The 14,440-nt window shown below is 41.9% G+C and overlaps 1 protein-coding gene across 2 annotated transcripts in view; it reads right to left on the bottom strand.

Annotated features, from left to right (window-relative positions):
• ILRUN (inflammation and lipid regulator with UBA-like and NBR1-like domains) overlaps window positions 1-13,539 on the bottom strand; it is a 35,227-nt gene extending 21,688 nt beyond the window's left edge. The window contains exon 1 of one of the 2 annotated variants that reach the window (XM_081865429.1): window positions 13,234-13,539. In XM_081865429.1, coding sequence (XP_081721555.1) covers window positions 13,234-13,391 — 158 coding nt within the window. In that variant the 5' untranslated portion in view covers window positions 13,392-13,539. The remainder of the gene's footprint in view (window positions 1-13,233) is intronic. The other variant, XM_081865430.1, reaches the window with a different exon arrangement.
• Between the last annotated feature and the right edge of the window lie 901 nt (window positions 13,540-14,440).

Raw genomic sequence — 14,440 nt, 5'->3', positions numbered from 1 at the left:
CCCCAGAGTCGTCCACGACTGGACCTAACGGTCAGGGGTCCCTTTACCTTTACCTTTATGTGAAAACAGGGGCTAGTGAGCAATGGATTTCTATGCATGCTTTATAAACATGATAGGCATGGGTTGCAGAAATTTCCCACTGGACAAATATCCTAAAAGCTCATACACACAGTTCCATTCAGCTCATAGAGAGTGTGTATATTGCACACAATCAATAATGTCTTTATACATTATTGGAAAAAAAATATTTCCAAGCTGTAAGTTACAACATCATATTTCAGGTGCTTGGGCAATCAGAGATCTAGGCTTCGACTAATCCTGCACTACAACTTTTGTAAACCAGGAAGACAGGGCTATATTTAAAACTGCCTGCTCAGTCAAATGGTATGGGATAGGTGCATGTCACATTAACCACTAAGTGGAAACAAATGCTTTATGTCACCAGCTGCTAGCTGCTTCTATACAAAATGAGCTTTATGTAACTCATAATGGGGATATGTCAAGAAACTCCTTTTCAAATCAGTCAGTAAATATGCTAATTTGTTTCACTGAAATATCTTCCCTTCTGTTCTGACCAGAGATGGAACTCACTAGAGGTGAAAAAGAAGAAAGTAATTCATGCTGCACAGTGCCCCCCACCAGCCAACCCCCCCCCCACCTTCCTGCAGCCTATTAAAAATGCAGATGCTTTCAGATGCCCCATGCTGTACATGCAAAGTGCATAAATGCTAACAAAATTATTCCATGTTGATATAGGGATGACAGCCACACAATACATATTGCGGAACATTTCTCAAAATATTTCTCTCAACAACAAAAAAACAGAAAACCCCACAGCTGGCAATGTTTTTATTTTCCATCTTGTAAATATGCTTCAAAGGGGAAAGGGCTATTTGTGCATCAGGGCTCATTGCCAATTCTCCTCCCCTCCATGTGTCATATTTCATCACCCAGCTTTGCCACTTGGAATGGTTTCAATGTCTGTTCCAGTTAAAATCTAACTGAAGGCAATGCAAACTGAAAAGCAGACTTGCTATCTCATTCTCTTAATGTATTTTAAGCATATTTGTCTATACATTGCTATATCAGAAACAAAATGAGTGCACTAGTTAGTTTCAGTCTTTCACTTTTTCAATAAGAAGAGGTTGATGAAGTCTAGAGTTAATTTTTTAAAATGGAAATATTAGAAAAGAGCAAGGGTGGGGGAGGAACACCAGCAGAGTCAGGATGACAAAGCAAATGTCTGACTGAAGTTCAACTGAACAAGTGCTCATTGCCACAGAGCTATTATAGGATACACCCACAGAGTCTGTACAGAAACCTGAGAGAGAAGACAATAAAGTCATATGATTAAAGAACCAGTAACAATTCAAACAGCATTTTTTCTTAGTTCATTTGATTTTAAGCAAAGACAATCAGTGTAAACATCCACTTTGGAACTGCACCCTATTTCAGGAAACTGACTAGATGACCCTCGGGGTCCCTTCCAACTCTACAATTCTCTGTTTCTATTATTCTATGACTAGATACACTTTCAAACCTTTTCGATGAAACCCTTGGGAATGGCAAGATAATCTTTCACCTCCCACCAGCAGTAGCAGTACAAAAGGTATGTTCACAGTCAAGCATGAACTTTGAAGAGCAAAATTTCCACAGGGCTGCCTATCAGAGTTTGTAGCAGAAATGAAACCGATATACTATAAAATAAACTTTTGTGCTTCAGGGCTATTTAAAGCATCTGGGAATTCTGTCACCTAACCCCTGCCTGCCCGCACACCCTCCCAAGTTTATTTGTATCCATGTAAGAAATCTTACTGAAAACATCTCTTTACAAATTCTACGTACACATATTCATTTCAAATAACCCATTTATTGTGCATCCTAGTCTTGTCCAAGGGACCAGAAACAGTCCTTTGATTAGTATGTTTAGTTGCCTCAAGCTTCTCCTTACCTGCCCTCTTCAGCCTAGGTTAGTTACTCTAGCGTCTTTTCTTATAATTTAGTTAGATTACAGAAGTTAGGTTTATTTGTACAACACTAACTATGATTCACCACATGGTCTCTAGAAAAAGTCTCTGTTGATACTCCTTTTAAATGAAGCTAGTTAGCTCTTCAGAAGAGTGTCAGAGAGGCATTATACAAAATAATTGAAAATACTAAACTGGAAAAAAACCTCAGAAGCCCTATTAAATACCCCATAGTCAGCCACCAACACTGCTCACCTTCTTTCTGTCTGGGGACAAAACATATTCTGTTTGCCGTTATCCCCCCTGCTCCGCCTCAACTAAAAAAAGCAGGATACAGCTACCTGTGATATATCAGTGTTTCCAAGCTTGAAAAGGCTGGGTGGTGGGTGGGAGGAAACAGATACTACCACTGTAGTAAAATGCAATGCCATCATTGCAACAGATGCCTCCTGGATGCAGGGGAGCATGCACACAGAGAACACTGGATGCACTCTCTCGCTGATCATCTGCCACTTTTCTCTAGACGCCAAATCTGGATTGTGGGCAAAAAAATATGCTAGTGCTTACAACATATCAATGTTTTTGACTCCTGCCTGTTAGGAATCTAGGAAAAATATTTAGAAATAAAATGTATTTGAATTTTGTTGTTTGAATATCTGCACAGAAAATGCTTGCAACAGATATGGGTGCATTTTTCATGTATAAGCACTGTAGCCTGAAGTATCTAGTTTGCCAAGAATCCTAGTTTTTATTCCAGAAGAGATCAATTTCTAGTTCTCACATTAGCAGAGAAAAAACTGAAAATGGTGCAAGGTCAGGACCTGAGTCAACCTGTATAGCACTTCAAAGCACCAAGACTACACTTTAGCTTCACTGCTGCTCAAATTCTGAAATCCTGCAACTTTCAATCTAGGTTTAGGTTCCCTCTAGTGTGCCTTGGGTTAAACCACAGAGCCTAGGAATTGCCGATCAGAAGGTCAGTGGTTCGAATCCCCACGACGGGGGTGAGCTCCCGTTGCTCAGTCCCTGCTCCTGCCAACCTAGCAGTTTGAAAGCACCTCAAAGTGCAAGTAGATAAATAGGTACCATCTCTCAACTATTTTAACAAATAACTGCTTCAGTGTATCACCCACCTTGAAATTTACAGACCCAACCAGGTTCATAATGTCTAGGTCTCGGATAGGGAACCCGTGCCTCTCCACATGCTGAACTGGAGATATTAAGTGGAGTGGGAGATGTCAATTCCACGCTACCAGCACCAAACATTTTTAAGGAAATATTTTTGTGGGGTTACAATTTTAATCTGGAACCGACTGTGATCCCACCTGCAACTCTTCTCTCTCTGCGTTGACATGTCTAGAGGAATCTGACTTAGCTTTGCCCCCCACCTTCCCTCTTCTAGGATGATCTGATAAAAGTTTGGCACTTTATAAAAACACATACCCTGTCTCTCTTCCCCTTTCACCTGGCAGGTTTGGCTGATGACAACATCCCCCAATGTGGGTGCAAGCAGAGAATTTGAATCTTTGAATGAGGATGCTGGTTTTTTGTCCAGGAAAGGGAAAACAACCAGCTTCATGTTTACAGTATCTGTGGTGGTTTTCCCCCACCACTACCTCAGTTAAAGACAGGATACTTACACCCTAGCAAAGGAGCAAGTCAGAAGGACAAACAGGCAGAATAAACGTTTTGTACAACATTCCAGCCACCCACCCACCAAAAAGCCATGTTTTTCCATGCTACCTCCCTTATTCTCCTCTATCCAAGCAAGCAAGAGACTAGCTGCTATTGTTGTTGCTTATATTTCAAATTATGTTTATTTTATGTGAAAAAGCAATAAAATACTTGAATGGCAAAAATGCCCCTATTTTTTAAAGACATTTTAGCCAGGCAAAGCACTTATGGTGAGTCCAGAGCAGATCCTATAGTGAAAGTGAAATGAAAGGATCAACAGCAGCAAGCCTAGACATTAGGTTCATTGGCTTGGATCCAGACTAATTTAGTTGCACTTATGCCCCACTGAATCAATAGGACTCAAGTCACCACTAACTTGTCATAGTGATTTCAGTGAGAAATAGGTTTAGCTAGTAGCCTGGATCTAATCAATACCATATATGTCAAACAATCAATGTGTTGTATTCAATAGCTGTTCAAGGCCAGCAGAAGTGCTTCATATTTTTACCAATCCCTCTTACCCAATACCCCCCAAAAGTATATTTATTTACTTTATGTTCTGCCTTTCTTACCACAGGAGCACAGGAGCACAGGGCTGCAAGTAGTAAGTGATAAACCAATACAAACATATTTAAAACAATCTCAGTACAGATGCAGACTGGGAAAGATCTCTGTTTAAAAGGCTTGATGAAAGAGGAAGGCCTTTAATAGGTGCCAAAAAAAGAAGAAGAAATAAATAAAGACAGCACATTCAAGGGGAGAATTCCAAAGGATAGGTACCACCACATGAACAGCACAATTACTACATTATATGGAACAGACATCCTGATCAGATGGTATCTGCAGGAAGCCCTGACTTTCAAAGTACATTGATTTATTGGATATATAGCAAGTGATATGCTCTTTCAGGTATCATGATCCCTAGCTGTACAGGACTTTACAAACCAGCCTGATAAACATAGCCTGGTAGCTAACTGGCAGCCAGTCTGATTCTTTCAACAGAGAGGCAACATGTTGGCGATATGCTGCCCCAACAAGCAGTTGAGCAGTCACATTTTGCATCTGCTGTAGCTTGCAGACCAATCTCAGGGGAAGCCCTACATAGAGCACAGTGCAGTAATCTAGCCTGGGAGTTACCAGCACATTGATGACAGCGGTCAGGCTATCCTGGTCCAGAAATAGACACAGTTGTCGTATCAGCTGTAGCTCTTAGAAGACACTCCAATAGTGGCAGATGGATCCAGAAGCACACCCAGACCATGAATCTGATCTTTCAGGGGGAGTACGACCCTGTCCAAAGAAGGCAACTGACCAATTATCCAGATTCAGGAACCACCCACCCACAGTGCTTCCATCTTGCCAAATTCAGTTTATTGTCCCTCATCTAGAACACTACTGAATCTAGGCGCCAGTTCAGGACTTAAACAAAATCTGAGAATTGCAGAGTTGGAAGGGATCCTGAGGGGCATCTAGTCCAATCCCCTGCAATGCAGGAATCTCAACTAGATCAAAGAATCATAGAGTTGTAGAGTTGGAAGGGACACCATCTCCTGTGGGAGCAAGTTCCACAGTTATGCACTGTGTGAAAAAATACTGTCTTTATCTTAATTTTCCAACATGCAGGCTCATTGGATGTCCATGAGTTCCCCTGATTCAGATGTTACAGAGAAATAGAGCTGGGTATCAGTGTAATAATGACACCTCACTCCAAATCTCCAATGGCTTCATATAAATATTAAACAGCCTTGGAGACAAGATAGTATCCTATGCCACCTTACAGCACCATTGCCAGGTGACTGAAAGACAATCATCCAACACTATTCTTTTAATCCAACCCTGTCTCCAATACTTACCACACTAAGTGGGCTCAGAAGGTTGCCATGCTTAATAACATCTAAAACCACTGAGAAATCAAACAAGAATAACAGGGTCATATTCCTTGCCCTTCTCAAGATAAAGGTCATCCATCACGGTGAGCAAGAGTGATTCAGTCCCATAACCAGGTCTGAATCCAGATTGAAATGTGAAATGTGTCAGGATAAACTGTTTCATCCCAGAGTCATGCCCCAACTCTATCACAGTCACTAAAAAGCAGGTATTTGCTTAGAATATACACTTTTTCAAAACCACTGCAGTCCAGTATCTTTAAGTTACAGTAAACTTTACTGCAGGGAGGTTGTTCAACTTCAAAACAAAAGAGCCCACTCATGTGTGTATGTATACAATTTATTTAAAGAAATGCAAATTTTACTGGCCACTGAGAATGAGCTAAAAATAAAACAATCACCACCTAAGGAAAAAGAGAGGTGAAACCTACAATTAGGCCAGTTTAAAACCAGACAGATGGCAACTCTACACCATTAAAGAACTAGAACATGTTCAAACAAGTTGAAGCATAATGTTAAAGGAGTTAGAAAATGTTAAATGCTAAATTGGCTCAAGACAGCTCACTAATCGCAGTATCTAAACTTAAGGTGCTAGATATGTTTTCAAAGTCAGCAGGCTTTCTAGATTACGTATCATCTGGTGGAGAAGAGAAGAATGGAATGCATGCTCAGCATTTTAAGCATATCATTTAATAAACAGCAGAACTTCTCATAGATGAACTGGCAGTAAAATATCTTCACTATACACCCAAATATCGAATATTCAGACTAAGTAATCTTTAAAAAACCCAACAACAACCAGGCTCTTTGTAAAGTACTATCCAATATAAAAAAATAACATTTTTGTTACAAGGCAATGGAATACTGTTCCTATGGACATATTAGTGACCACAAGTTATTATTATTATTTATTAAATTTCAATACCACCCTTCATCCGAGAATCACAGGGTAGTTTACAGTAAAGGGGGGGGGGTTATCCTACAAAGTGCAATGTCATATATTTTCAGAGCAAGTGAAATTATGTAACTCAAAGGACAAAACACTATAGTACTTTTAAAAAATATTTTTAATCTAAACACAATCCTATCATTCTGTTCAGAGTCTATAAACATTACAGGGCTGCAATTAAGGTCTTTTGCAGGTAGATCGTCAGCAGGACATTCTGGTGCAGCTAACAGGAATGGAAGTGAAGGCAGAACAAGAGAAGATCTCTTTCACTGTTACTTTCAGTGGTTTCTCAAAAGAAGCCTACCCCATGATTCCATGCCACATCAGATCTGCTCTCCTGGGTAATACTGCACAGTGGTGCAATAAGATTTGCAGCATGACTCCTTTGAACATTATTCAATAGCCAAAGTTCAGGGTCATGTGGAGGGAATCTATACTACAGCTCTTTCCCCTTCCATCATTATTTCAAGTGTATGGAGGAATTATAGTGGTGAGGCAAGAAGCCATGGCAAGCAGCTCTCATGTAAACTTGACTTCTTCTTCTTCCTTTTTTTTTTTTTTTTTTTTTTTGGTAGTACTGAGCAATGGTGAAAGGTGCCATTCTTTAGCAGCTCCCAAGCTACTAAAAACACAGGAAGAGGACCGCAGTTACACAGGTACATCAACTCAACTATACTGGCACTACTAGAAGGCCAAAAGTAAGGGGGAGAACAAAGACTTAGAAAGAGAAGGTTAGATGAGTGCCAATTTAATGTTTACCTGCAGAGTGTCTATCCTTCTTGCATCAGTGTTACAATCGTCAGCAGCAGAAAATAGCATATACTGATGTATCCCACTGACTAACCAGGCTAGAGAATAAGATCGTGACTAGCTCCATGCATGGCCATATTTACCTAGTAACCCATCATAACACTAGATACATATGATACAGCAAGATAAGTCAGCTCATGCATCAAATAGTATTCCTGGGGAAAATTCAGCTACAAACCTATGGAACTCTTCAGTACATAAATAAGATTGAAAAAGATGGGAAATTGCTTTTGAAGCTCAAAAGAGGCCATTTGGGTAAACTACACACATTCTCAAGATTAACAGACTCAAACAGAAAAGGATGAATGGCAGCTGTACAACACCTATTTTTTCAGCCTCCTCACAGGAGTCTTACTACAGGCCTCTGAACACAAGACATCTACCAGGAATTCTACTCCACAAGTTTTAACAGGGATGCAAGGACAGAATACACCACAGATAATGTAGGGACCCAAAATGGGGCGGGGGGAGCAAATTAGAAGGAGCAGAGCAAAATATACCCTTCAACCCTTACAAGACTACCCCTTCCTCTCCTTTACCTGGACAGAGATGGGAATCTCGACACTGATATGCCAGTGGCTACAGATACTGAACTAGTGAGAGCAGCACCTAACTCAGGAGTGAGAAACTTTTCAGCCCCAGGGTCACAATCCCTTTGGGGAGCCTTCAGTGGGCCACAAGGAATGACAGAGCCAGAGGCCAAAGTGTTATGCAGCAACAGTTATGACTCTTACTGCTGTCTGGTAGGCTACATTCCAGCCATACAAAAGTCAGAGGTTTCTATACACACACATACAATAACACATATACAAATATATACATACATAAACACACACACCCCCAGCCAGGAAAACAAGAGACGTTATTGTTCACGAACACATTCCAGGCAGGCAAAAAAACCTGAGGAGAGTATGGAACAGTGCTGGAGAGGGGCATAGCCTGAGTAGGGGGAATAATCTAAGATGGGCCTCAACTGTCAGGCAGAGAGGACTGGAAGGCCACATTTGCCCCCACCCCACCCCCTATCCAAGGTTTTCCACTTCTGACCTAAACTTTTCCTCAACCAACAGGCAGGCAGCAGATATGGGCAGTCAAAAACATGTTGTTTTTTTATTTGATACTATTACAACACACACCAACATTGTTCAACAGAAGTCCTACATAATTCAGCTGCATATCTGGTTTTATAAGTAGCTCTGGGTGTAGGCAGTCCCCCACCTCACCCTTCCAAATGTGATCAGAGAAAACACATTTCATTCAATTAGATTTCCTCTCCCTCCCCTTCACAGCTCTCCATTCATCCTCAAGATCTGCTCCCAAAGGTTGGGGAACCCTCTGCTCATACAACATTAGAATCTGCTCTCAGACTTAACACTAGATAACTATGAGAACTATGCCCAAGTCTGGCCACTTCACTTATTACTAGAGGAAGCGTTCAACGTCCCCCCCAAACAGCCGCTCCTGATAGTGCATTCAGCAATTGTTGGCATGAAAATACTACAGTGGTGGTATGATAAGGTAAAAGCACATAAAGCATTTAAAAACCATATTGTTAGAAAAGCATTGTTTAATGTTTGGATAAGATATAAGGATTTGTTAGAAAATAAAACCCCAAGATGGTTGTCACCAATGGAAGCGAAGGCACAGAAAAAACTCAATATGGAGGCCAAATGGTCGAAATATTGGGAAATTTTGGAACAAGATGGAGACAGAGTAAAACTGCAGAGCTTTGAAAAATTAAAAAACAAAGTGCGAGATTGGCTTCATTATTACCAAATAATGGAGGCATATAACTTGGATAAAAAAGTTGGCTTCCAGGTGGAAAAATCAAAATTGGAAACAGAATTGTTAGATCCCAAAATTAAGAATTTGTCAAGAATGTATAACTTGCTGTTGAAATGGAACACTCAGGATGAAACGGTGAAATCTGCTATGATTAAATGGGCACAAGATGTTGGACATAACATAATGATGGCTGACTGGGAACACTTATGGACCACAGGTATGAAATTTACGGCATATAATGCCCTAGGAGAGAATTTAATGAAAATGATTTACAGGTGGTACATGACACCAGTCAAGCTTGCAAAAATTTACCATTTGCCCGGAAATAAATGTTGGAAATGTAATGAGATTGAAGGTACATTCTTTCACCTTTGGTGGACATGCCCAAGGATTAAGACATTCTAGGAGATGATTTATAATGAATTGAAAAAGGTATTTAAATATACCTTTCTGAAGAAACCAGAGGCCTTTCTCCTGGGCATGGTCGGCCAATTGGTGCCAAAGGAGGACAGAACTTTCTTTATGTATGCAACAACAGCAGCAAGAATACTCATCGCGAAGTATTGGAAGACACAAGATTTACCCACCCGGGAAGAATGGCAGATGAAGTTGATGGACTATATGGAATTGGCGGAAATGACTGGCAGAATCCGAGACCAGGGAAAAGAGTTGGTGGAAGAAGATTGGAAAAAATTTAAAGATTATTTACAGAAATATTGTAAAATTAATGAGCTATAGAAAAATGGTGGAATGAAGTTATATGGCTTTGGCAGAAATGTTATAAGGAACTAGGTACAGACAGATTGTTAATGTATTAAAGGGAAAAAATAAGGTTAGAATATGTTAAGATTAATTACAGGACAGAAAACAGAGGAAGATGGAAAGGAATTGCTGAAACAGTTAATTGAAGTGGAATACAAAAAGGGAGGCGAGAGGAAGTCAATGAAACAAGTGAATGAAAGTTAAGATTGAAAATATTGGAAGTGTTTTTGTTTTTGTTTTGTTCTGTTAATTCAATGTTTCATGTAGTGTTTTTGTTTTTGTATTTTATTCTATTGTCATATTTAATTCTTTTTTTTTCCTTTTTGTAATCTTTAAACTCTTAATATTTTATTTTTTTTAAAAAAAGAAAATACTACAGTGGTACCTCTGGATGCGAACGGTATCCGTTCCGGAGCCCCGTTTGCATCCTGAAGCAAACGTAATACGCGACTGTGTGGGTCGCGTTTCGCCGTTTCCGTGCATGCGCGTTACGTCATTTTGAGCATCTGCGTATGCGCGAGCGGTGAAACCCCGAAGTAACACGTACCGTCACTTCCGGGTCACTGCAGAGCGCAACCCGAAAATGCTTAACCTGAAGTGTATTCATCCTGAGGTATGACTGTACTTACTTACTAGTAAACAGACAAAATATGGGAACATGGCCGGGGTGGGGGGGGGGGGAATGAAAGTTGTAGCAAGCTGGATAATGTAACAATAAGGGTCAGTTTGGACAGAAGAACATGTCCTAAACCAGGGGTTAGCAAGGTTTATCTTGCCTGGGCCGGATTGGTCCCGCGGAGATCCCTCCGTGGGCCCGCGCCCATGATTTCCAGCCTCTGCGCATGTACAGACGCGATTTCCCGTGGCGTGCTGTGCTGGTTTAGCACAGCGTGTGAGAGAGAAACTCAGTTCGGGGGCGGCTCATAGGCCAGTCAAACGACCTCTGCAGGCCACTTCCAGCCCATGGGCCTTAGGTTGCTGACCCCTGTCCTAAACCATAATTTAGCATTATGTGCACAAGCTACAACAAATGTCAGTCTTGCATACTTTCCTGCATACTCTCCTATGTTGTGTTTAAACTCTGGGAACTCTAGTTAGTTTAGATTATGGTTAGTTCCAACAGGTCAAACCATGGCTGATGATCCTAAATTGTTCACAAATCATTGCATAAATATTAAACTAGCCAAAGTTCAGACATAACATGGAACTTTGGTTATTTTAAAATTTAAAAAGAAGCATTTGATCTCCTCCTATAGTATGGCTTTACATGCCCTAAGTAGAAGACTGGTTAATTTATCATACTATCTGTGACACAAATTAGATGCAGATCTCCAGTATCTCAAAGAGAGGATCTTTATGAATATTTATACCAGGGATCTTTTAACTGTAAACCAATTATTTTTAGCACCCCTGCACTCTACAGCTGGGCCACACCCTTTTCCAAGGGTCACAACATCAGACAGCAAGTGTGGGCTCCCAAAAAATGTTGCTACACACCAAAATAAAACCGTTCACAGTTAACCTTGATGTAAAGGTAGAGAGTGCCATCATAGGTTTCTTCTTCTTGACTTACTTGCTTTCTGTAGGAATCATTTTCCCCCCACAATGAAGCATGCAATTATGCAAGTCCCTACCTACATTTTGAAATTGTATATTCCAGACACTAGCTTCTCTCATCTACAGAGACCAGGTTCTAGTCTAGGCATAACCATACCTACCTCTTATTTTTCTTGGGATAAAATGAGACACTTATGCACACCAAGCTGAGATCCTTGGAAAAAGTGTAAAATACATACCTGACAAATAAAATAAAGAAATGATACACCAGACAGAAAACCACTTACTGGTGTCTTATTTATCAGTCCAATCCTAATCATGTTTACTTCATTAATTTCAACTGGATTTCCATGTATGGTTGAAATGTGGCAAGAATATATTTTTCATGTTCCCTTGTTCAGCTGTTTGAGCTTCAATTTGCTATCAAGGTGTTGGATACCCCATGCTCAAAGTAACTTTATATGTGTACACACATTTTTGCATTTATTTCCAATTATAATATTTTTAATAGAGTGGCATTTTTGTAAAGCAAAATTGGTGGGTGAAGGGATTGAGGAAAGTTATGCATGTAGTAGAGTGATAGCAGGAAAAAGTATGAGAAAGACACAGGAAGAGCTAGCCACTGAAAACATGCTCCAACACCACACCTCTCCACCACATTCTCACACGCTGCAGGCATGGCTTTTTAGAACATTTAGTTTACAAACCTGAGAATTCGACACTCTTTAGGAAGTAGTAATTAAAGTTGTGATTGGTATGATTCCAGCCTTTTCAACTGTGGCCCATACAGATGTGATTGGCCCAAGCCATGGTCTACAATTGCCCATAAATTATTTGACCTCCAATGTTTACAGTGTGATCCTACTGATAGAGCACTGGGATTGGATCTAGAAATCCAAGCCTTGCTTCTGTCATGGACTCACTGCACAGCCCCTGAGCTTGAAATCCCCAACAGAAAAAAATAATAATGACATGACTAGCCAACCTCACAGGGTAGCTGTGAAGTAAAACACTCAAAAAGAGAACAAATCAATATCTGATTGTACATAAATCCATGACAGCTGACCACAGATTTCAGACACTGTCAACTTTTAATTATAAGCCTGGCAGATGAAACTAGTAAACAATCCCAAGAGAAGATGTTTTCCCAAACTCTGAACCTGTAAGAGCTAATAATCCACATTCCCACTATGCAATCCAGCCACTGAGATTATATGAACTGTATGCCTGCTAAGAAGAAAACATCTGGCCTGTGAACTTGCACTCTGGCTTTCACTCTAACGAACAGACAGCCTTTTTGCATTGCTGAATATATAGAGACACAATTAGAAACGAAACCATAACATGACGGAACCTGTCACGAAGCACGAAGCCTTTAAGGAGAAGACGACGACCCACGGATTTGGACCCAAGATGACGCCTACTCCCGTCGAAAGAGGGCCTCATCCAAATGCCTTTACAGACGGGAGGGGGGTGGGTAGAAGCGACTACTGCTCCTTTATATTTTGGCGGCACTTGTATGACATGCTCCGCGAGTGAAGACGCGTCACACTGAGGTTGTTTACATTGGACGGAGCTGGTCCACCATAGCAAGAGAGGAGAGACGCGACGCTGCTCCCCCGCCGCCAGCGCGCTCGGGATCCAGCCCTCGCCCGGACTTCCTTGGCGGGGCAACTTCCCCAGGACCGGGAGAGCGAGCTGGGCCTGGCGAAGTCAGCCCCGCCAGGGCCTCCTCCGCTCAGCCCTCCCGAGAAGACGCCCGGCCAACCCACGCGCCCCCCCCCTCCCCAGCCGCGGCCCACCTTGCCCACCCGCCTCCCCTGCTTCCCCTCAGGGCTTGTACCAGTTCGTCATGTCCAGGAAGAAGGCGCAGCCGGCGGGGCTGAGCTGGAAGCCGAGAAGCCGCTGGAACTCGCCAATGAGCACGTCCTTGTCGGTGGTTCCCAGGCAGCTGAACTTCTGCATCAACTCGGCGTCCAGGTCCACTTCCATCCCCTCCATGGCGACGGGAGCCCCTCTGCCCGCGCCAGCCCGGCCCCTTCCACTAGGCCCCGGGCTGCCCGTGAGCCGCCACTACCGCCTCCTCAGAGCTGCATGGGGGGGAGGGGGGAGCGAGCGAGAAAAGCAAGCGGGCGAGTAGCACGCAGGGCACGCCGACGTTGCCAGCGTCACCGCGCGCCGTGACCTCACAGACGTGATGACATCATAGCAGAGGGGGACCAAAACACAAACAGCCCAATGCAGTAGAGGGGAGGGGGCGGTTTCTGGGTGCAAATAAGCTGCGCTTAAGGTAGATTGAGCGCGTTTGGGTTATTATTCTTTTTAATTTGGGCAGCGAGGCTTGTATAACCCGATCCTACGCGTATTTACTCGGAAGTAAGTGCCATTGAGCCCAGCGGGGCTCCTTGCTTCCAAATAAGTGTGCATCAGATTGTATCCTTCTTTGCAGAAACGACATTTCTGTTCGTTTTGTTCGGCTGCTGCCCTTTTCTTTCTCTTGTCGTAATACGGAGGGGATTTAACCCTCTGTACTGTTAACTACGTTGTGTACCCTAAAATACTCTTAATAAACACCGGGTGTTTCGGGTGTTGTTTTTTAAATGAGATTTCTGACACTGGTATCCAGCTTGGGCATTGAAAGCTAAAATAAAATTTAAAAGTGACGAGAAAATAAAAACAAGTGAAAGCTGATCGCGATGCTTTTAAGAAACACGTGCAATTGCTAGCCATGTATATTCGTAAATAAGTCCCGCTGAGTTCAGTAAGCCTTCACACACCCAATACCGTGTAACACAGAAGTACATGTCTACACAGAAGTAAGCCACACTAAATTCAATGGGGTTTACTCCTTGGTAAGTGTGTGTAGGCTCATAGCCTAAGGCTACAATCCTAATCATGTCTACTCAAAAGTCACACTGAATTCAATGGAGCTTGCTTGCCCCTAGGTAAGACTGCAATCCTAAACCCACTGACTTGGTAGAAAGCCCCCATTCACTCCAATAGGATTTACTTCTGAGTAGATCTGGTTAGGATTACAGTCTAAATATGCC

The sequence above is a fragment of the Podarcis erhardii genome, assembly GCF_964252035.2.
Source record: "Podarcis erhardii genome assembly, chromosome: 6".
Taxonomy (NCBI): Eukaryota; Metazoa; Chordata; class Lepidosauria; order Squamata; family Lacertidae; genus Podarcis; species Podarcis erhardii.
Note: the sequence above shows the minus strand (reverse complement) of the source record. Positions and strands in the feature narration are given on the sequence as shown.